Here is a 23,183-nt window from a genome sequence, read left to right on the forward strand (position 1 = left end):
AGGCACTCTGTCCTTCCTTGTCGTTCCTGGGAACTGTGTCTTGAGCCTTTTCTTCAGGTGGATTTACCTAAGCGATTGCATCTCACTGCGGTTTTAGGAAAACGAGGTGATTTCATAAGAAAGGGAGGCAACCACCTCCCTTTCAGAACTAGCTATATTTTTAGTGTAATCTTTTAAAAAAATATGGAAGTTGGTTCATATGGGACATTGTCGCTGTGCCAGAACGAAGTGCAGAACAGACTTTCTGGTTTTCGTGTCTGTGTTCTGCCCTTCCACCTTAGCTCACAAATACGGAAGTCCTGCCTGCACTCCAGATCTCCTGTGCAGCCGTCATAGATGGCTCTCAGCACCAGAACAAGTGTGCCTTTCTTCTCACTTTCTCACCTTCTTGGTCTCGAGTTCTAGAGATGGTTTCCCTGTGGCTTTTGTAGTATCTAAAGAATTGAACTGACGGCCAAGGGCCCAGTGCTGCTTTGGGCTGTTTGTACTGTAAAAATGATGTTAGCACACCAGGTGCCTCTCACACCCACCCTTCTTGAGAAGACTGATGTACGCTGGATTTCACATTAGTCAGCCTCAGCAGCAAGCATCTTCTGCCCGAAAATTTAGGAATTTTGCTCCCTGGAGAAAGCTACAGGTTTGTGTTTGTCTCCCTACATGGTCTTTGCAGCTTTCCCTGCAATTTAGCTTACTGCCTCTTCTAAAAATTGTATCAAGTCAGTCTCGTTAGATACTTATTTATTCCCATTATAGTAAAATACATACATGTTTATTATGACTTATAATATGCCAGCCACCAATTATTTGTCAGCCATCATCAACTTAATAATCAACCATTATAAAGAACAATTAAATATAATGGTATATGCTGTCGGAAAGTGTCCTGGACACTCTCCTGCCGCTGCAGCAGAGTAGCATAGGCCAAATAACTTTAGAACTATAGAAGTTTATTTGGTTGCTAGTTTTGGGACTTAGAAGCTCAGAGCACACAGTACTGGCATGACAAGGGCAAGCAAGCACACACTGGACAGACGGGAGGTGGGGTTCTCACCCTTTTCATCAGTAACCCGTCTCCATAACAACAGCATCAGTCTGCTCCTAGGGGCACAGCCTTTATGACCTGATCAGCCGTTTTCAGGTTGTGACTGGTAGAACACTAGAACACCTGCTCCGGCCCCCAGCTCCTTAGTTAACTTTCCAGGGCCCCGCCTCTTCCTGTTGTTAAAGTAGGAGTTCAGGCTCCACATTCTTAGGTGTGTTGAAACCATGGCAGCTGAGGTGCTTGTATCTCAGGGCTGGGTTAGAACAGAAATAGCCATGCGTTTCTGGTAGCAAGGGGAATACTATTTGGAGAAACCTTGTTTCCTATATAGATATCAGAAACAAAATACACACACACATTCATTTGAGTTTACATATAAGTTTCAATATTGTTACAGTGTAACATTTTTCACTATAGGTAACCAGAGAAGGTCATGTAAACATTTTTTTAAACTATAGAAATGGGGCTGGAGAGATGACTCAGCAGTTAAAAGTACTTAATGCTCTTGCAAAGGACCTGGATTCAGTTTGGGGCACCCTGGTGTGAGGTGGGTGGGTCATATCCTTCTCTAACTACAGTTCCAGAGGGATCTGACGCCCTCTTCTGGCATCTGTGGGTACTGCATGCATGCATGTGGTCCAAATATGTATTTACATGCAGACAAAACAGTCATATACAAAAGTAAACAAGTCATTGCTGGGCAGTGGTAGCACATGCCTTTAATCCCAGCACTCGGGAGGCAGAGGCAGGTGGATCTCTGTGAGTTCGAGGCCAGCCTGGTCTACAAGAACTAGTTCCAGGACAGAAACCAAAAACTACAGAGAAACCCTGTCTCGAAAATCCAAAAAATAAAATAAAAAAGTAAAAACAAAAGTAAACAAGTCTTATTTTTTATATCTAGAAATCTAGAAATGTTCTCCCTATGCACTGATTTAAATCATTATGATTTTCTTGATAGCACTTCAGAGTGTATATATAATGTTTAATATGAAGAGCTATGCAAACAGTGCTGTGGAGAACTTAGTTATGTTTACAAGATAAAATCAATAAGGGAAATAAGCAATATTGGATTTTGTCTCCAAATGGACACTTGATGCCACATAATCAATCATATTCCAAAGTCACAGTGATGCCCATATCCCAATACATAAATACAAGAAATCTCTAGGCTTGAATCCCGCATGCGTGCGTGTGTGCGTGTGTGTGTGTGTGTGTGTGTGTGTGGTGCACGCAGATGTGGTGTTTACATGTGTGCAGATGTAGGCCCAAGGTCGCTTCAGTGTCTTCTGTATGAAGTCAGGGTCTCTTTCTGAAGCTGGCACTCTTCTAGTCTGGCTCACCAGTTCGCTCTAAGGATTCCACCTTCCCATTTCCTGCGTTTTGAGATTACAGAGAGGCCGCCACACCTACCTGGTGTCTGCGCGGCCTCTGGGGACCTGAACTCCAGTCCACACACTCATGTAGCCAATGCATTACTTGCAGAACCTTCTCCTCAGCCCCAAGACTTGAATTCTTAACCAACTTCCACCATAATGTCTCCTGAGATTGACTCCCATGGCGAAATCAATAATGTCTACTCCCAACTCAAGCAGCCAGGGTCACTAATGTTTACAAAGGTCGCAGGAGCCCGGAGGAACTCTTTCTTAGGTGATGAATGAGCTCTGAGAGCTGGAGCCTGGCCTGTGCCCTCACATGTGCCTAGTGCTTCAGGGCTTTGGTGAATGCAAGCTCGGCCGTGACTCTCTCCCTGTGCAGGTCCTTAACAAGATCATCTTCAGGGTTTGACATAGACTTTGATAAGTCTTTTCTGCTGTTTGTTTATTTGTATTTTTGGAACAGGGTTTCTCTGTGTAACAGCCCTGGCTGTCCTGGAACTTGCTCTGTATACCAGGCTAGCCTCAAACTCACAGAGATCCACCTCCCTCTGCCTTCCAAGTATTAGGATTAAAGACATGCACCACCACGCCCAGTGATAAGTTCTAATTATTGGCCTCACTAAGTGATATGACTAGTCTATGGAGTTTTCTCCTAACCTACCTGCCTTAGATTTCCACCTGTCTGAATATCTGTTTCTCCAACGCATCCTTCTTTTCAATAGTTACATGTATATATACTATAAATCAGTGTGTCTTATTGGGAAGTTAGAATGAATAGTACAACCACTTTTTCTTCTTAAAGGTATATGCTGAGCTATTGATGCCTTTGATTAGAGTCCACTCTGAGGAATGTAAAGTAATTCTATTTAGTTTACTATAACATGACAAGATGGAGCATTTCAGGAACTTCTTTGGTCTTATGTTTCATTTGTATTATCAGCTAACACTATACATGGCTTCTTCTTCTTCTTTTTTTAACGGACATACTTTGTCTCTTAGAAAACAGCAGCTGGCCACCGAGTTTAACCGGAAACAACTTATCCGATACTGCTTTGCTGAATGGCAGCGTTGGCATGGTTCAGAAGTTAGAAAGAGGGAGCTGGCGCTAGCCAAGGAGCAAACTCGGAAGAAAATGGATGAGCTGCTGAAGGCAGCCTCCCTCGGGAAACTCAATTCCAATGGGTCATCGGGTATCCATTGTCTTGCAGAGACAACAGCCGAGGTGGACCTGCCAGTGGAAAGTGGAGAGGTACATTGTTCCCTTTGTTTGGGCTTCATGTTTGTTATGGGTTTGCATCTGAGCTTTGCACTTTCATGGCAGCTGGCATGAGAGTGCCCTGTCTAAGCTATGCAGAGGTTAGGGCTGCTGCAGTGCACAAAGCTTATGCACAGCCATGCAGGCTGTGATTATTTCCTTGACCGGAATATTTTTTTTAATAGTCATACGTCAGTATTGGGCTAGCCGGAAGTTGCTAAGGACATGATAGAGAAGGGATTTGGAACAGGTAAGTGAAAGGCCTTTGGAAAGAGAGGGGTAAAGCTTGCTGACAACTTTTGAGCCCCCATTTGTTCTTCACAGATTTCCTTTTTGGATAAGCTTGTGATATAATGTATTCTTAACTTTTATTTTTCTAATAAGAAAGTTGTTCATACTAATTGTGACAATTTGGTAGGAGAAAAATCACCAAGAATGTTTTTTTTTTATTTTAAATCAAGTGGTGATGGTATGTACCTGTAACTGCAATCTCCAAGTCAGTCTGGGCTGTTTAGTGAGTTCAAGGCCAGTCTCAATAAATAACCACATCTATTATTCCATTATCTGGAGGTAACAGGAAGTACAGTTATCTATTCTTTTCTCTATTGAGGCATGTATAAATTTCTTATTGTTAATATTTTACTTAGCTTTAAATTCCCCTCAACTAGGTCACTGAAGAAGTCCAGCCTGCCATAACCAGGAAAAGGAAGGCTTGTTGGTTTTTTGCTTGTGAGACCTGGTCTCTTACAGTACAGCCCGGCCTAAGATGCACTGCAGCAAAGGCTGGCCTTGACCTCCTGACCTACCTCCTAAAATGCACTAGCAAAGGCTGGCTTTGACCTCCTGACCCACCTCCTAAGATGCACTAGCAAAGGCTGGCCTTGACCTCCTGACCTACCTCCTAAGACGCACTGCCGCAAAGGCTGGCCTTGACCTCCTGACCTACCTCCTAAGACGCACTGCCGCAAAGGCTGGCCTTGACCTCCTGACCTACCTCCTAAAATGCACTGCAGCAAAGGCTGGCCTTGACCTCCTGACCCACCTCCTAAAATGCACTAGCAAAGGCTGGCCTTGACCTCCTGACCCACCTCCTAAAATGCACTAGCAAAGGCTGGCCTTGACCTTCTGACCTACCTCCTAAGACACACTGCAGCAAAGGCTGGCCTTGACCTCCTGACCCACCTCCTAAGACGCACTGCAGCAAAGGCTGGCCTTGACCTCCTGACCCACCTCCTAAAATGCACTAGCAAAGGCTGGCCTTGACCTCCTGACCTACCTCCTAAAATGCACTGCAGCAAAGGCTGGCCTTGACCTCCTGACCTACCTCCTAAAATGCACTAGCAGAGGCTGGCCTTGACCTCCTGACCTACCTCCTAAGACGCACTGCAGCAAAGGCTGGCCTTGACCTCCTGACCTACCTCCTAAGACGCACTGCAGCAAAGGCTGGCCTTGACCTCCTGACCTACCTCCTAAGACGCACTGCAGCAAAGGCTGGCCTTGACCTCCTGACCTACCTCCTAAAATGCACTAGCAAAGGCTGGCCTTGACCTCCTGACCCACCTCCTAAAATGCACTAGCAAAGGCTGGCCTTGACCTTCTGACCCACCTCCTAAGACACACTGCAGCAAAGGCTGGCCTTGACCTCCTGACCCACCTCCTAAGACGCACTGCAGCAAAGGCTGGCCTTGACCTCCTGACCTACCTCCTAAAATGCACTAGCAAAGGCTGGCCTTGACCTCCTGACCTACCTCCTAAAATGCACTGCAGCAAAGGCTGGCCTTGACCTCCTGACCTACCTCCTAAAATGCACTAGCAAAGGCTGGCCTTGACCTCCTGACCCACCTCCTAAAATGCACTAGCAAAGGCTGGCCTTGACCTCCTGACCTACCTCCTAAAATGCACTGCAGCAAAGGCTGGCCTTGACCTCCTGACCCACCTCCTAAGACGCACTGCAGCAAAGGCTGGCCTTGACCTCCTGACCTACCTCCTAAAATGCACTAGCAAAGGCTGGCCTTGACCTCCTGACCTACCTCCTAAAATGCACTGCAGCAAAGGCTGGCCTTGACCTCCTGACCTACCTCCTAAAATGCACTAGCAAAGGCTGGCCTTGACCTCCTGACCCACCTCCTAAGACGCACTGCAGCAAAGGCTGGCCTTGACCTCCTGACCCACCTCCGCTTCCCAAGTGTTGGTATTATGCAAGGTTGTTCTATGGGGTTTGTTTGGTTTGGTTTTTTTTTTAATATGAATGTAACTATTTTATTTTCTTATAAACATCTTTTGGATTTGGTAAATAGAACATGGACATTTTTATATTACTAAATATATCTTAGCCATAGTTCTTCTTTAAGAGTAGCTCTCAGGAAAAAAAAAAGAGTAGCTCTCAGAGCTAGACCTACTAATCAGAATTTCTGGGAATGGGGCAGCAGTAATTTCAGTTCTGCAGGTGAACTCAGTACCCACCCTGGTTATGGACCGCAGCTCTCTGCCGTCATTTTGTAATGCAAATATGACATTGTATGGTGAACCTAAGTTAGAAGTAGTTAACTCATAGGTGGCTGAAATTTAACTTGTTTTCAGTTTGTTGTTATTTCAAACAGTGTTTCACTGGACATCCCGTTAGTAACTAGTCTTTACATATATACAAAATGCTTTACTTAGGGTGAGTATTTTAAGACAGAATGTATGTTCTATTTTTATCATTTGCATTTTTATTGCTAGTGAAGTTCAGCATTTTTATATTGCCATATATACATAAAGATATGGCTATAGAAAGATAGGCATAAGTAAGTCACCTTTGTTCCTTTTTCTACTAGTGGACGTGTCTCGTTATTCATAGGAATTCTTTAGACTTTTAGGAATATTGATACTTGCGTTATTATGTGTGCTGCAGACGGTTTCTCTCCTGGTCATCTGCCTTTCCGGTTTGCTTGGGGTTTGGTGCTGTGCCTAGCTGTTCATTTCTTATGAGGTCACTCCTAGCAGTTTGTCTTCCTCTGTTGCACTTGTCTTGTTAGAAAGCCTTAGGAGAGGATCCTCTGCCTCCACCCTGCGCGAAGTGCTCCTAAGTGCTTAACTCAGGCACATAAAATTAAATTGGGCACCTGAGGGGCTCAGCCTTGCCTTATACCCTAATTGCTCTGAGCAAGCAGGATGGCTTCCATTTAAGGTACTCTCCGCAAAGAAGGAGCCCAAGAATGCTTATTGGGGCTTATGTAACATCCTGGGCCCTTCCCCCAGGCATTTTATCTACCTTCATATTAGCTAGATAATTTCATCTCTATTGAGACCCAGAAAAGATTTATATCCTAAGAAATAGCTGAATGGAACCTTTTTTTCTTATCAAGTTCTACTGTTGTTAACTTTAAATGAAAAAAGTCAGCAAAAATACCTTTCCTGTGTAAAACAAAAAAAATGCTGTATAATATACATAATATTTCTATGTATATATATGTGCATATATATATTTCAGAAAAAGCCTCCAAGTTCCAAACTAAAGAAGAAAAAGTTTTATCAAGAAAATAATTTTGTGGAAAAAAAATAGAACAAAAGAAAACAAGGGACTAAAATAGGCCTTAGAGTTCACGGAATAACTCCATCTTTTCTGGGATGTACAGTAAAACACGAGCAAATTAAATGCCTTAAAAGATCTCGAAATTATCAGTTAGCTGGTAGGTAATTTCCTCTGAGTAGACCGGGCTATGCAGTTCTTTTCCAGCAAGTACAAACTGTACCATTAGGCTTTTGTTTCATTCTCCTGTTGTTACCTTCAGAAGTTGCCATGATCCAAAAGAAGCTTTGGTGCTGTACTCAAGGCTTTTATGCAGTCTTGCTGGGCTAATAAGGGGTCATTACCACAAGGTTTAAAAGCACCTAACACATCTACCCTGCTTGATGCTAAATTACATAAGCAGGGTTCTCATGAATAAACGTCCACTGGCATTTCTAAAATAAAAGGTTATTTTTAAAGTCTTTAGCATGTCAGGGTTTCCATGGATCACATCTCTCACGTCAACTGAGTCTTAGAGAGCAGTTCCATCATCACGAGCAGTGCTTCTGAGTCCCTGAGGATGGTACCCGTTGGTGCTGAAGGCTTTCCCTGCCATTGCGCATGGTATAGTTGTAGCTGATCACATCACGGACTCAAACATTCTAACTTGACATGAATTTTGGCCAGAATAAGTTTTGCTGTTAGGAATGCTTCTTTCCTTCCCCCTGGGTAATGTCATTGAGCATGAGTCCTGCCTATAAATGAAGTTTACATCTTTGAAAGGTATTACGTTGTATGCTAATACAAGGTATTTAGATAAAGCTGTTCTTATGTAGAGCAGATATTTGCTTAGCCCTGGCTTTCCACAAACCTCCCCCAAACAGATAGTTGGGAAAGAACTGGAGATTAGCCTCAAAATCAGAATTGGGGTTGAAATTTGTATTCTATTTAAGGATGAATTTAGTAGAGATGGAACAGGCCTTGAAAGAACAGATCTGTTGCATCTTAAGAAATAACTGAAAGTAACCTTTTTTCTTACCAAGTTCTTACTGTTATTACCTTTAAATGAAAAGGTCAGCAGAAAGTATTTTTTCTGTGCAAAACCAAAATTTGCAATATAATAGACTTACATACATAAATTTAGAGTTAAGACATACATATATACATGCATACATATGTTTAGACTTACGACATACATACATATATACAAACATGTTTAGACCTAAGAGAAAGCCTCTAAGTATCTGAAGTGAAAAAGAAAATTTTCAAACATTCTTGAAGAAAAAATACATCCTGTGCCATAAAAAAGGTCAGATTTCTGTACATTTTAGTGTCAGTTTTACATTTAAAAAGTTATATATTGTAAGAAATAAACTTGTCTAGTTACAAAATGAACTTGAGAAAATCCTAAGAGGATGTTGGACATGGCAGTGCATGCCCATATAGTAAAGCACTTTAGCAAGGGGAAGCAAGAGGGTCATTAGCTCAAGGCCAGCCTGAGCTACTCGAAGTACTCTCCCATAAAAGCCAAAGGACTCTTCCAGCTCATTGTAGATGCCTTGGCCATGACAACAGCCCCCACAGCTCTGCCCACATTCCACTCGTGATGGGGAGCCCAGCATGCATTCTCAGCGGCTTAGAGCACTACGCTCGTGGTGTCTGAGATACCGGACATAGAGAGCAGGGCATCTCTACCTGAGGTGTAGCACAGTTGTGCCACTGAACAGAACAACACTCTCAGCTCATCAGTATGAGTTAGAATATTACCGTTTTCCTCAGGTCACCATCATGCCCACTTGGTGGGAAAAGCCACCCGCGGTGAGCAGGGGTTGTATGCGGAGCCATTCCCCAGGAAGAACAACCGAGGGTGATGTTAAGGGTCCCCTCCCAGATGTCTGTGGGAGCACAGCTGGCACACAGCAGCCCAAGACTCCAGATGCTAAGACTGCTAAACAGCCCAGTAGCCATGAAAAGCCTGGGACCACTAGCCAGGAAGCAGAGCCTGTTTGTGAGGGGCCTTCCCACCGTCGCCATGTCTACCAGCAACAGCTGATTGAGAAGCAAAAGAAGAAACTCAAGGAGCAGCAGAAGCTCATTCAGCAGCTGAAGGAAGAACAGCGGTTGGCTGAGGCCCGGTGGGCAGCTGAGCGTGCCACAGCAGTCACAAAAGCACAGAGTCGCCTTCTGTCCAGTCCCAGAGGAGCGGAGGAGCCGCCAGGAACCTGCCAGAAGCTTCTGAAGTAGGTCGGCAGTCTCAGAGCACCCCCTGAACTTGCTAGAGGGGGTTTCCTTTGAGAAACAGAGGCTGCAGAGTATCTTTGCTTGGTTCATACTCTTCTATGTCTTTATGTGGTCTGTCCACTCAGAAAGCCAAGAAGCCTCATGGATTCTGACTTGCCCGTGTGAGGTGTCCATAGGTATTTAAAGCAGAGGGCTGCCTAGATGGATACACGGTATAGTGAGCACTGGGAGGTAGCTGCCTTTGGGAGAGGAACTTTGTAACTGTGTAGGGAAAGAGAAGAATGCTTGTTCTAACTTGATTCCTGAGTTTCTGATTATGCTTAGTGCTGAGAAGCCAGGGCAGACAACATGGACCCCATGGACCAGCCACAGGGCTGGATAATTTCCTTGCTTGTTCGAAGTAAAATTTTGTACCTCCAGGCTTGGAATAGGAGTTCTACATTGCCTCAAAGTCTCTTAAGACAATTTCAGGTGTGCCTGAGACATACTTTAGTGTGTGATGAAGGTCGTTAGAACAGATCAGAAGATGAGGGTGGGGTCTTTCTTATGCCGACTCAAGTCTGGGTATAGCACTTCATCCTTAACTCAGAGTTCAGGTGAACTTTGTATAGCACTTTGGGTTCCTTGGGTGTGAAGACTTTGAAGAAAGCCAATTATCGATTTAAATTGTTTTTCTTTTTCTTTTTCTCCGTATTTTCTTCCAGTTCATCTGTTCTCTCCCCAAGGTGTGAAGACAGTAGGACTGATTCTAGAAATTCTCTTTCTGCATCCAAAAGGAACCTGGCGGCACCCCATCCCTTACTGAAAGGTAAGGCGGTCCTGGTGGCTTTCATGATGGTGGCCTTTTCCGCTGGAGTAGTGTCGGAGCATTTGTCTGGGACTGCAAGCTTCGAGCTCATGGGCTTTGAGATGTGGTAAAGCCTTCTGAAAACCTAAGCTCTATCACATGGGGGAAATGGAATGCACAGGGAGCCTCTACTACTCTCCTCCCTTCCCCAGCTAACACATGCGTGTGTATGTGCACGCGCTCACACACATAAACACACAGAGTATGGGGAGCACACCATTTTTCTCTAATTTGAGATCTGTATTGTGGAAAATGGAGGGATTACTCAATTGAAAACTCTGAGTACCAACTAAGGCTAAACATCAATAAAGTTCATCCGCCATTATACTCCATCAGTGCCAAAATACTGAAGAGTTCCTAGCAATTCAAGTCAAGTTATGCTGTCATTTTATGGTGCATTATCTTAATGGTAGCATTTTGGTAATGAGATATATAAACCAGATAGTTTAATTTGATGGCATTTTAGGTGCACATGGAATTCTTTGTTTAAAGATTAAATAGTGCTTTGGGAGTAGAGGCATTCCTCAGGACCCACCTAGTAGTTCTGCTAGTTGATTTTATCACATAGCTGCTCTACACACACACACACACACACACACACACACACACACAGTGGGGAGTATTTTGACAATTACATTGAGTTTTTTTAAGTTATGGCAAAATTGCCACGCTAGCAAGAAGTAATGGCATCTGAGATACATAGTAGTCAGTTCCTGTCAATGAAGAGACTGGCTGGCTGCGTATCAGATGTCTGTCTGCAGGACAGCAGCTGTTGCTGGTTGCCTACTACTTAGGCTGATCTGGAGATGTCCAGTTCATTGTGATAAGTTTTTGAAATTATTGTTTGATCAATGACTTAGTTATTTTAGAATCCCAGTCTGTTTTTCAAGTAGACTTTAATGATTCAGTCTAGAAAAGATGGGGGAGATGAATTGCCGAGACGCTGCTTCTCCGGCTCTTTACTTTAATCCTCCGGTCTATTTCTGCCTCCTTAAGGACAGTCTCACTCCGCCATCTGTGCCACCACCACTAGTCCTTTGTGGCAAAGCAGACACTTAATATCCGTAAGAAATAGCTTGGTGAGTTTTTGTTTATTAATTCTTAAAACTTGGCTTAAATTTTCTTCTCTGTAACACGGCCCAAGGAACTGGAAGTAACCATTGGCTGGCTTTGCGTGCAGAACTCAGTGCTCCTGCTGCCCATGCCCCCGCCTGCGCCAGCCCCGGCTGATTATAGTCATATTATCAGACCATCTTGCACATTTGTTTCTTTTGGATCGATATTTAATAAACTGTCAAGAACAGGAGTCTGACACTCAAATTCATTCTGATGCCAGTTCTCCAAATGCCTGGTTCACTTCCATTTCCGGCCCATCTGGGTGCCTGGGTCTTAAAACTACTTTGAAATGTATTCACCCTGACCCCAACTTTAGGTTTTCTTGTTGTTGTGCACACACATGCACAGCGGCTTCAGAACAATGCGAGCCTCACTTAAAGTGAGAGTGAAGGGATTTCTCTACTCTCTAAGTACTTGTTAGCTGTAGTTACATTTTTCTTTGTTCATCAGCGATATATAAAAATTATGACTTCTGAGTTTCATATACTAGAAGTCCACCATCCAGGAATATTGTCTTATTTCAACCAATAGAAATATATTCTAAAGAAATATGAAACCAAAAATGTAATGAATGTGTAACTTGTTCATCATTGCTGATGTTAGATCTTTAACCTGTTGAGTTCAATCAGCTCCATATGTCAGGATGTTCAATTACAAGAAAGCTCTAATGATAACTCTGATTGGGACTAGAATATGGAGACATTTTACAGAGTGCTTCATACGTTTTTTATATTGGACGATGTTACTATTTTTCAGCCATGGAAGAGAGAGCAATTCAACGAGCTGAACGTAGGCGGATCTTGGCAGAAAAGAAGAAAAAACAAGAAGAAGACAAATTGGTAATAAATTCAGGATGCAAACTGAGGCAAGAAAAGTGATTTGTTCAGATTTCAAAAACTGGGACCTTGCTTGTCTATGCCTCCTAAGATAGTAGAGTTAGAACAACTTCAGAAAGGCTGGAGGCCTGCCCCTTTGAATTCAGTGTTAGAAAATTAGGGAGGTTGTATGTAGCATCATTAGCAGAACAGAACGGAAATGTTACAGAAGTGAATAACAGCTAGCAGACTGGGAGGGTCACAGATAACCACAGTTAGTGCACTGTAGATAGACAGATGTCTGACCCACTGACTTCGTGAAAAACTGTCATCTTCCAAAGTCTGACCTACTGTCAGAAGGAAAGTCTGCATCAAGAAAAACTTAACAATTCTGTTTGGAGTGGGCTAAGCAGACATCACCACACCATACTTGTGTTTCACAAGTGAAAGTAAGAACTGAAAATAGTCATTTTATCCTGAAAGCAGAGTGGCCATATTCATGTACAGTGTCCCCTTCAGCAGAAGAAGGTCCCTTTTAGAGAGACCCCTAAGTTACAGGGCATGTTGAGTGTTCCCCTCCTGCCACAAACGCATAGTCCAGGGGCAGGCCTGGCTCCTGGTACTTGACTTGACTGCCTCACCACAGAAGACTTCCTTTCCCACTCAGGAAGGGTTCTCGGTTTTCTTATTCAGGCTCAGTTAAAGGCCCAAGAGGAAGAACGCCAGAAGAAGGATGCAGAAGAAAAGCAAGCTCAGCTGGAGAGAAAACGAGAGGAGAAGAGGCTGAAGACGATGGTTAGTAGTCTTTCTGAAGTCTGTAGGCAGCTGCCTCTGTTGGGGCTTACTGCTAGTGTGATCCGGTGGCTCCGCCTCCTCACTGTGCGCTGGCCATGGGGTACTTTAGGCATAGGATGCGCTCAGCAGATGTGGTGAGTGAATAGAGCAATGAGCGATTAGAAGGAAATGTGCTTCAGGGGACTTGGAAAGCAAGCTGTTAGATGCTGGCTGAGAAGACGTGACCTTACCCTCTGGAGGAAACATAGCGGAGTATTTGCTGTGTCGGGCGGCACACAGAATAAAAAGAGTCAGGAAGTCACATGAGGCAAACTCCACAGAGATTTTTGAGACAGTAGAAGCATTTCCATTCCTTGCTAAATCAACATAAGAAATCTCTAAAAGCAGCTGTTTCTCCCCTTAAAAACTGGGGAGCTATTCTAAAACACATTCCCCAACATGTGTTATACTCCATGGCATCCCAGTCGCTCCTGAAATAGCAGGCCGCTTTGAGAAAGTATAAATTCGGTAGTCAAATGGTTTTGGAAAATGCTGTTTAAGATAAACAAAGTTCCTTAATTAGTTGACTTCCCAAAACTTTTGACATCCTACCAGACATGAGTCTCCAGAAAAGAGACACAATATGCCAAAGTCAATAGACAAATCTGACTACAGACCACCTTTTATAAAGCACCCCGTGACATGCCACAAAACAATTTGAGGCCATACTACTGCAAAACAACAAAATAACTGTAAAAAACCATACTGTGTAACAGATGTGTCTCTCATAGCTGCTCACTGTAGAAAACTTGAGAAATACAAAGGAGAGAAAAAATATCCGAGCTCAGCACTAAGAATTAACTCCTCTTTATTTTAACATCTTGGCATCTCCACACTGGGCCTTTTTCTGTGTGCATCTCTTTGTTAATAGACTGCTCATTGTCTGCCTGGAGGTATAGATAGCTGTAAACTGTTGTCTTTTTCTTCTTTAGACTCTACCATCAGTATATCCAGAATTCTTTGGGGCTTCCTAATTTATATAGTGATGTTCTTTTAAAAATCTTTATTTTGGATTAATGCAGATTTACAAAATAATTGTAAGGAGAGTATCGGCTGTGTCTTTCTTGTCTAATGCTACCCAATATCACCATGAAGTATTCATTAGCAGTCAGAGTGAACACATTACTGCAGACATTGTTTTTCCAAGAGTATTCAAGAACTACTTTGGGATGTCACATCCCTATCTTGTCCCCTTAGTGTGCTCTGGACTGTGACAGTTTCTGTCTTTCCTCATTTGTCCTGATTTTTCTGAAGATTTCAGAAACGTCCCTCCATGTGTGTGTGGCGTTTTTCTGACAATTACTCTTCACTGGTGGCTTTCTGTGGTGACACTTGGTCCTTCTTAAACACGTGGCAGTGATGTACACGAGCCCAGATGAAGCCTATATTCTGATGGCTACTTGATGACCTGAGTTAGCCAGTGCCTAAGAGGTCTCATTACTGAGTTCCCAGTTGTTCCTCCTCTTCACACTCTATCCTCTGAAAGAGATTTGTTAAAGGCAGAGAGAGGGAATAGTTCAGTTCCGTCCCCTCCCTAGAGGAGAACCTACAGCGAATACTAGAACACTGTAAATCAAACTGGCTGCTTCCTTCATTTATTTATTCAGTCATCATGTATATAACTATGGATTCATGTATATTTATTTTGTACTTTGGATGATGAAAAATACTGTTATTAACTTTATTGTTTAAATTACGGTTTGATTGGCTTTGGGAGCTCTTTGAGGCTGGCTCCTGGTTAGGTATGCCTCCATTCTTCTGTGCTTTCTGGATACCTTACTCTCTGGAGCTTTTCCTCTCATATTTTCACTGCCAAGCCCCAGAATCAGACATTTTTTCTAAGATGCCTTAGTTCTATGTGGTATCTGGAAAAGAAGGTCTGGGCACTGAGCACTGAGTTACTCCTAGAACATTCCTGATTCTGGAATGTTGGAAGACAGGGACAGATGATATACATACATGCATGCATGCATGCATGCATACATACATAATGCCATGCATATACAACTGACTATAACCATTTCCTCATATCTAATTAAAGTGAACTCATACAGATGTCTCCAGCTCTAATCCAGGACCAGAGAATTTATTACAGCCATCCATCTTGTTTGCTTACAAATGTCCTCTCTGACAATCTAAACCTTAACTCCAGTCTGTTCAAATGTATATGATTTGTGATAATGAGTTCAGGGGTAGCCTAAACTCTGTCTCAAAATCTGCTTCAGATCTATTCATTCATTTGGGACCTTTAAACTGTGGATGTTATGTTTCCTGTGGCTTATTATATGTTGTCATCCTTGAGTATTCCTTATATATTCAATTAATTGAGAATTTTTATTATAAAAGGATGTCGAATTTTATCTAATTGTTTTCCATCTATTGAGATGATCATGGAATAATAATAATAATAATATTTACTGATGTGTATAGATTGAACTGTCCTTTCATTCCTGGAATAAAGTTTACTTGATTGTGGTATATGATACTTCCTTGAACTTGGTCTGCTACTGTTTTGTTGAAGATTTAAAAGGTGATATTCATCAGGAATTTTGACAATATTTTCCATTCTTGCATCACCTTTGATTTGGTTTAGACTAAGGCTGGCCTCACAAAATGAGTTTGAAAGTGTTTTTTTCCTCTTCAGCATTCTGGAAGAAAGTTGGTCATGGTGTTTACCAGAACAGAAAGCAAACTATAAGTATCCGATGTGGAATCTCTCTGCTAGCAAACATTTATTATTTTAAAGCTATTAACATAAGAGTGACATTGACATAATTGAATTAAAATATTCTGTCTCCAACTGTGGTACTTGCCCTCCCTTTCTCTCTTTGCCTTTCTTCTCTGATTTTAATAAGCATCTTTATGATCCTACCTTATCTCCTCTACTGAGGGACTTACTTTTCTTTTAAGATTATTTTTAGTGTTATCTAGAGTTTAATAATCTCCATCCACCTGCAAATCACGTACTTCCTGTATCATCCGAGAGCCTTACATCCTTGGATTTCGTGGCGTTTCTCCGCCAGGTTACTGCTGTCGTGTGTGCCGTATTTTCTTGTATTCTGCTGCGAATACTAGTGCCTTGCTGAACTGACTTATACACTTGTCTCTTTGTGGTATTAGTGACAGGACTGTTGGGTTTTGCTTTCCATATCTAGTGTTCTTTATTTCTTTGTACAGATCTGAATTCTTAATCTTTGTCGTACATTTATGAATTTAACAGTCTGTGGGGCAGGGCTTCTGGCAGCAGAGTCCTTCAGCATCTAACCTGCTTCCATCCTTTCAGAGAGCCTCAGTCTTGTGTCCTTACAGGACCTTTTCTCTGGTGCAGGTTCAAGAAGAGAGAGCTGAAAGCTCTCTGGAGTATCTTAGGACACTTTTCCTGTGGGGTCATCTACTCCTCCTTCTTACGTAACTCATCCACTGGTATGAGTCGTGGACTGGCACATTAGAGTCAGGGTTTCTAACAGTGGACCAGAGGAGTTTCTTCATGACTGCCTCATGCTTACCTTCTTGAATACGATTCATCCAGATGTGGTTTATTTGTTAGGTTGCTTGCCTTGCTTAGTAGTTTTAAACTTCTTCGATATAGTTTTGTGTTTTCTCAAAAAATTTAAAATGCTTTTACACATTGTTCTTCAAATATTCCAGCTGCCTCTCTTGATTCTCCTTCCGGATTCCCAGTCATGCAGGTGTATTTTTTCAGCTGTACAGTTTTTCACTTTGCGACTCACAGTTAGTGTGACTTCCTTGCTCATATTTTCAGGTCGCCCGGCTCTTCTTCAGCTATTTCATCTCGTCATCGCTAGCTGAAGGCCTCTTCATTTCTGTCACCTCGTTTTTAACTTCTGTTTTGAACCTTATGATTTTCAAGGCTCCTGCATTTACCTATCTGACATTGAATGACGTCCACCTTTTCCACTGGAGTCTCTAACACTGTCCACATTATTTAAAATTCTGATAGCGTCATCGTCTTTGTCATATCCGTGTCTTGTTCTGGTGATTGTTTTATCTTTCCAGAAATTATTCTTATCTTTTGGCAGATTGTTGTTGAAAGCCAGACATTTGCTTAGAGCAACAAAAACTTAAGTATGTAGGGCTTTATTGTGGAGATCTGTGTTAATCTAGGCAGGAATCAGGCTTTGTTTGATGTTTATTGTTGCTGTGGTTACAACCATTGGCTTTTGTTGTTGCTATGGACACCAGAGGCTTCACTTTTTCACTGCCTTTGGTTTTGGGTCTTCACTTTGTGCTGCTCTGCAGAGGCCATGTCCTTTCCAGGTCCTCCCACTTTGTAACAGTGTTTGTAGGTAGGTGCTGAGGTGGGGGTGGGGGAAGCAGGCCCTCTGGCTCTGGCTCTGGCGTTTCTGCTCCTGCTGTACACGTTGAGCTGCCATTGTCACCTCACGTCCCTCCTTGCTCTGTGACTGAAGCCCTTCCTCCTTCCCCTGCAGCAACAGTGGTTGCTTGAGGGAAGGGATCTCATCTGGCAGCCTTCCCAAAGTGCCCTCCCTAGCCACAGTGGAGGCTTCCCCACTGTTCTCAGGTGCTCCCTGCAGATAGAGTTTCATTCTCAGAGGAAGAATGCTCTGGGCTGCTGTGCAGTAAAAAGCACTGGCTGCTCTTCCAGAGGACCCAGGGTTCAATTCCAGTACCCACATGGCAGCTCACAACTGTCTGTAACTTCAGTTCCAAGAAATCCAACACCCTCGATTGCAGGCAAAACACCAATGCACATAAAAATAAAAGTAAATAGAGTAAAAAACAAGGAATGCTCTGGCAGATTTCGGCCTGTTGCTCCTCTCTCCTCTCTCCCAGCCAGACTGTGTGAAATGTGAAAACATTTGGGGTTCAGAGGGGAAGTGAACACAAGACTAGGACCACTCTCAGGAGCCTTACCCTTTGCCCAGTGTTCACCCTCAATCCAAGCACTTCACCAAAATTTCAACTCTAGCAACTCAGTACCTGGTAATTTTTGCATTCTCAGGTAAGCAGACACTTCGATGCCTCCTTAATAGTGACTATCCCCCCAGTTTGGGGGACAATTACATGCCTCAGATCAATTCACAAAAAGACATTAGCTCTGTTCTCTGTCCAGCTTTATTCTTGTTGGAAGCAAAATGCTTGAACAGATGAAAAATGGCTGAAAAAAAATTTACTGGCCAGAAGAGTGTTTTATCTCACTGTACCAAGCCCAAAACTTTCCTTTTTAGAAATGCCAGCCCATAGTGACAGACACAAAGCCTTTTCATGTAGACCAGCTTCCATTCACTCCGGAACCACCTAAATCTGAGATTGGTGCATTCGCAGAGTGGCTGTGATCGAGCCTTCCGTGAGAGTGATTTCAGTTCTAGAGCGCATGTGTCCGGTGTCTCCTTTGCCTTCTGTGTGAGCATGCTGTGCACAGTGTGCTTGCCCACTTGTTTGTCACGTGGTCTTACTACTTTTGAGGCATCATCTTCTGCACAACAGCTTCTGGCTTCCTTGTAGACTTCCTAAAGCTGACCCAGATACACAGCCTCGAAGGCCATGGTGATGCTATTCCTATAGACAACAAAAACCTGGTGGCATTCCTGAACCAGTACCTGCTGTGACTTCTCTGTCAATTGTACATGGCTGGCTGTCCTTGAAGGAAATCTGGTTTAACTTCTTTTAGTTGGCAGAGTTTTTCTGCTTATTGAATTTATCAGCAGACCGTCCAGCAGAGGTACCGTATTTTCTAATTAGATGAGCAGTCCTGCTATTGCTATGACAGATTGATTCAGGGACAATCACATATATTTCTCTGCATACAGAATGTAAGATAAGCCCAGTCATGTGTGTGGAAAAGGACATGTGCCTTAGTTTGGTTTTGTATTGCTATAATAAAGACCATAACCAAAAGCAGCTTGGGGAAGAAGAGTTTGTTTGACTCATGGGTTACAGACCATTATTAGAGAAGCCAAGGCAGGAACCAAAGCAGAGATAATGGAGGACTGCCGCTTACTGGCATGCTCCTCATTGCGTGCTCACCCTGCTTTCTTATATACCACCCAGGACCACTTGCCCAGGGGTGGCCCTGCCCACAGTGAGCTGGGCCCTCCCGTGTTGTGGAATATTATTTTAACTAGGCAAATCTGTGTTACATTTGTTTATTCTGCAAAATGTTACTTTAACTGTATAAAGGTGTGTTACTTTTATTTATGCTGCATTTTTTCACCTTGACTGCCTAAGGCACCTGATTGGTCTAATAAAGAGCTGAATGACCAATAGCTAGGCAGAAGAAGGATAGGTGAGGCTGGTGGGCATAGAGAGTAAATAGGAAGAGAAATCTAGAAAGAAAAAGAGAAATGAGAGGAGGAGAGAACAAGGGACCCCCCCAACACACCCCAGGGAAAGAAGCCAGGCATCCACCGCCAGCAGATGCCAGGAGCAGTGAAAGTAAAATAGATAGATAGATAGATAGATAGATAGATAGATAGATAGATAGATAGATAGATAGATAGATAGATAGATAGATAGATAATAGATAGATAGATGACAGATAGATAGATAGATAGATGATAGATAGATAGATAGATAGATGATAGATAGATAGATAGATAGATAGATAGATAGATAGATAGATAATAGATAGATAGATGATAGATAGATAGATAGATAGATAGATAGATAGATAGATAGATAGATAGATGATGGATAGATAGATGACAGATAGATAGATAGATAATAGATAGATAGATAGATAGATAGATAGATAGATAGATAGATGATAGATAGATAGATAGATGACAGATAGATAGATAGAGAGATGATAGATAGATAGATAGATAGATAGATAGATAGATAGATAGATGATAGATAGATGATAGATAGATAGATAGATAGATAGATAGATGATAGATAGATAGATAGATAGATGATAGAGAGATGATAGATAGATAGATAGATAGATAGATAGATAGATAGATAGATAGATAGATAGATAGATGATAGATAGATGATAGATAGATAGATGATAGATAGATAGATAGATGATAGATAGATAGATAGATAGATGACAGATAGATAGATAGAGAGATGATAGATAGATAGATAGATAGATAGATAGATAGATAGATAGATAGATAGATGATAGATAGATAGATGATAGATAGATAATAGATAGATAGATAGATGATAGATAGATAGATAGATGACAGATAGATAGATAGAGAGATGATAGATAGATAGATAGATAGATAGATAGATAGATAGATAGATAGATAGATAGAAAGAAAACTAAGAAGCCCTGAGGCAAAAGGTAGATGAAGAGAAATGGGTCAATGTAAGCTAAAAGAACTAGCCAAATGAGAACTAAGTGAAGGCTGAGCATTGTGTCGTGATTTGGGAGCTGGTTGGTGGCCCAAAAGAAAAAGCCTGGCACTCTCGCACCTCTATTCAAGACAATGTGCCACTGACTTGCCTACAGACAATCTGATAGAGACATTTTCTCAGCAGAGGGTCCTCTTCCCAGATATCTCTAGCTAGTGTCAAGTTGGCAAAAGACTGGTCAAGACAATGTGTAATGTTAAGCTTTAGGACAAGGGAAGTCTTCAGGGAAAAGACCATGATAAAATAAAATATCTTCTTATGTGCTAGTCTTTGCTGTGGGTGTTGGAACAGAGCAGTAAGGACAGACATCATCCCTGCGTTTAGAAACTACCTATGCCCGTTTGGAAAAGAGGTAATGGGGTCAACACCTAAAGAAGTAGGCAGGGGAGAGTCATGTGGGAAACAAGATGGGAAAACTCTTCTGAGCAGATGGTATTTGAGCTGCTGGGCACAGAGGAGGCCTCCGCAAGACACACAAATGCATGTCAGATACCTGTTAGGCACACACAGCTGACAGAGAAGCTTGACCATCAGGACGGGAATATGGAATCTAGAAATTTCAAGTATGTCGGTGTTTTTCACACTCTGGAAGTGACTAGAATCAATCTGGCAGGGGCATTGTCTGGACGGAGATGAAAGCTCAGGGCCACAGCCAGAGGACCCAGGAGAATCTACAGTCACAACACTGAGAGATGTGTTTGTGTGAGGGGAGGAGTAGGGGACCCAACAAAGTGTGACTGAGTGCAGTTCTGAAGGAGACAAGTTACTCTTTAATTTGGAAACATAGGCATCGTTCATGGCCTGGACGAGAGTGCCTTCTGTGGAGACTTGGGATTTTCCAGTGAAATGAGGCTAGGTGAGGAATAGAGGGTGTATTGAATCCCGTGGGTCAAAGGGACTTTTGTTAGTGCTTATATTTTGCTTTTATTTGCTTTTATTTAAATTGACATATTTAGCATGTTTCTGTTTTGATTCCCATGATCCAGTGTGAAGATATTAGTGTCAGACGGTGTTGAGTGCCCTATACTTCCTGTAACATACTTGTGATCCTTGATCTTTCTCTCAAGACATAGTGGATGATACAGATAAACATTTAGATGAGACATTGTTTTCAGACATCATTGGTATTTATGCAAAATATAATTTAAATCAGAAAGAAACTCATATTTAATATTGCTTCTTAACCCGAGGGAACTATGTGCTCTTTAAAACCCTTGTGTAGATCCCCAATGTAAATGCTTTCTCCAAGCAGAATCGTACCATGTCAGTGTCTCAGCCGAGTGCATGCAGCTGCCATTCACTTCCTGTACAAAGAAGTCGAAGATAAATGTGAGTGTATGCAAGTGGGCTCTTTAGACCGAGTCCAAGGGCTTCTCCAGAGGGTGGAAATCAGGCTCGGGTGTCTGTCTGCAAGCCACCATTGGTGCAGGAACAGTTCCCTCCATGTGGAAACACCCCATTTCTGTCTCCTTGTTTATTCTATTTTTTTAAGATTTATTTATTTATTTATTATGTGTACAACATTCTGCCTCGATGTATGCCCGCACGCCAGAGCAGGCGCCAGATCTCAGTACAGATGGTTGTGAGCCACCATGTGGTTGCTGGGAATTGAACTCAGGACCTCTGGAAGAGCAGCTAGTGCTCTTAACCTCTGAGCCATCTCTCCAGCCCTCCTCGTTTATTCTTTACCCTCCTTTTACTACTCATGAAGAAATGCTTGTCTATGGTTTTTATATCTGCCTTCCATTCAAGAAGGATCTTGAGTGTCTGAAATAAAGACTATAAAGGTTATTTTGATGTAATGTCCTAAAGAATGTGGACATTTTGTTTTCAGGAGCTTGCAGATGTGTGATTGAATTGGAAGATGAGAACACTCCCCGTTCCGTCTTAGAAATACTCCGATTCTGTTTCTCTCTTTCCCTCTCTCTTCCCCTTCCCTCCCTGCTGCTTCTTGCAGAAGGCTCAGGCACACAAAGTAGCTTGTTGAATCAACCTTTTTACCACTGTCCTTTTTATGACATGAAATTAGGGAATGAAAAAGGAACTTGAATGCTGTCGTATTTCTGCCCCACAAGTGACGACTGTGAGGCAGTCTGCAGTCTGCCCGCAAAGCTCTGCCTTGCTATATTTCAGGAGACTTTTCTCTTCCTCCTCCACCTCAGGCTGCTTTTACTAAAAGAAAATAGATAGATAAGGGTATCTGTAGGGTGACCATTGCGTTCCTATCGTCTTTCTCAGGCACACCGCTCACAGGTGTATGCCTTCTGTGAGAAGCACAAGGTGTCTTTTGTCTCAGGGAACCACCAGGGGTAGTTAATCTTTCTACTCGGGACAGAAGGCTGTTTGATGATGATAAATACTTTTAGCTTATATCTGGACTTACTGTTCACTTAGGAAGGAAAAACAACTCGGTGCTAAGAATATTCTTCTAGACTTCCAGTGGGGTTGTCATTTGACCATCATTATTTATATACAAGGCTCTACATCATAACTCTAGTAAAGGTGTACATTGCTGGGTTTTCTGTAGTAATAAGGGAAAGTTCCTGATTTTTCTCTTGACTTCTTAGTAATGAGGGGAGTAAAGCTCATTTCTATGAACATTATTGAATAAACCTAAGAATACATAGATTGACATAGAGCACACAACCAACTTTTTCTAATCCTTTTAGCAATATTCTTTAAGTGTTTGTTTGTTTAGGCACACGCACGTGCATTCACCCATGAGTGCGCACATGCATGTGTGTGTATATGTGTTCCAGAGTTCTATTATAATAACCAGCACACTATTTTATTAGTGGTTATGTATTAAACTCATTG

General features: G+C 42.4%; 1 protein-coding gene across 4 annotated transcripts in view; it reads left to right on the forward strand.

Moving 5' to 3' along the window:
- The window catches only part of Ccdc191 (coiled-coil domain containing 191), a 71,213-nt gene that overhangs the window by 41,303 nt on the left and 6,727 nt on the right, over positions 1 to 23,183 (forward strand). For 3 of the 4 annotated variants that reach the window (XM_075963105.1, XM_075963123.1, XM_075963114.1), the window contains 5 exons: positions 3,418 to 3,667; positions 8,943 to 9,403; positions 10,109 to 10,212; positions 12,124 to 12,206; positions 12,876 to 12,977. In XM_075963105.1, coding sequence (XP_075819220.1) covers positions 3,418 to 3,667; positions 8,943 to 9,403; positions 10,109 to 10,212; positions 12,124 to 12,206; positions 12,876 to 12,977 — 1,000 coding nt within the window. Of the gene's footprint in view, positions 1 to 3,417; positions 3,668 to 8,942; positions 9,404 to 10,108; positions 10,213 to 12,123; positions 12,207 to 12,875; positions 12,978 to 18,226; positions 18,377 to 23,183 lie in introns of those variants that run through there. The other variant, XM_075963130.1, reaches the window with a different exon arrangement.

The sequence above is a fragment of the Microtus pennsylvanicus genome, chromosome 1 (genome assembly GCF_037038515.1).
Source record: "Microtus pennsylvanicus isolate mMicPen1 chromosome 1, mMicPen1.hap1, whole genome shotgun sequence".
NCBI classification, from domain to species: domain Eukaryota; kingdom Metazoa; phylum Chordata; class Mammalia; order Rodentia; family Cricetidae; genus Microtus; species Microtus pennsylvanicus.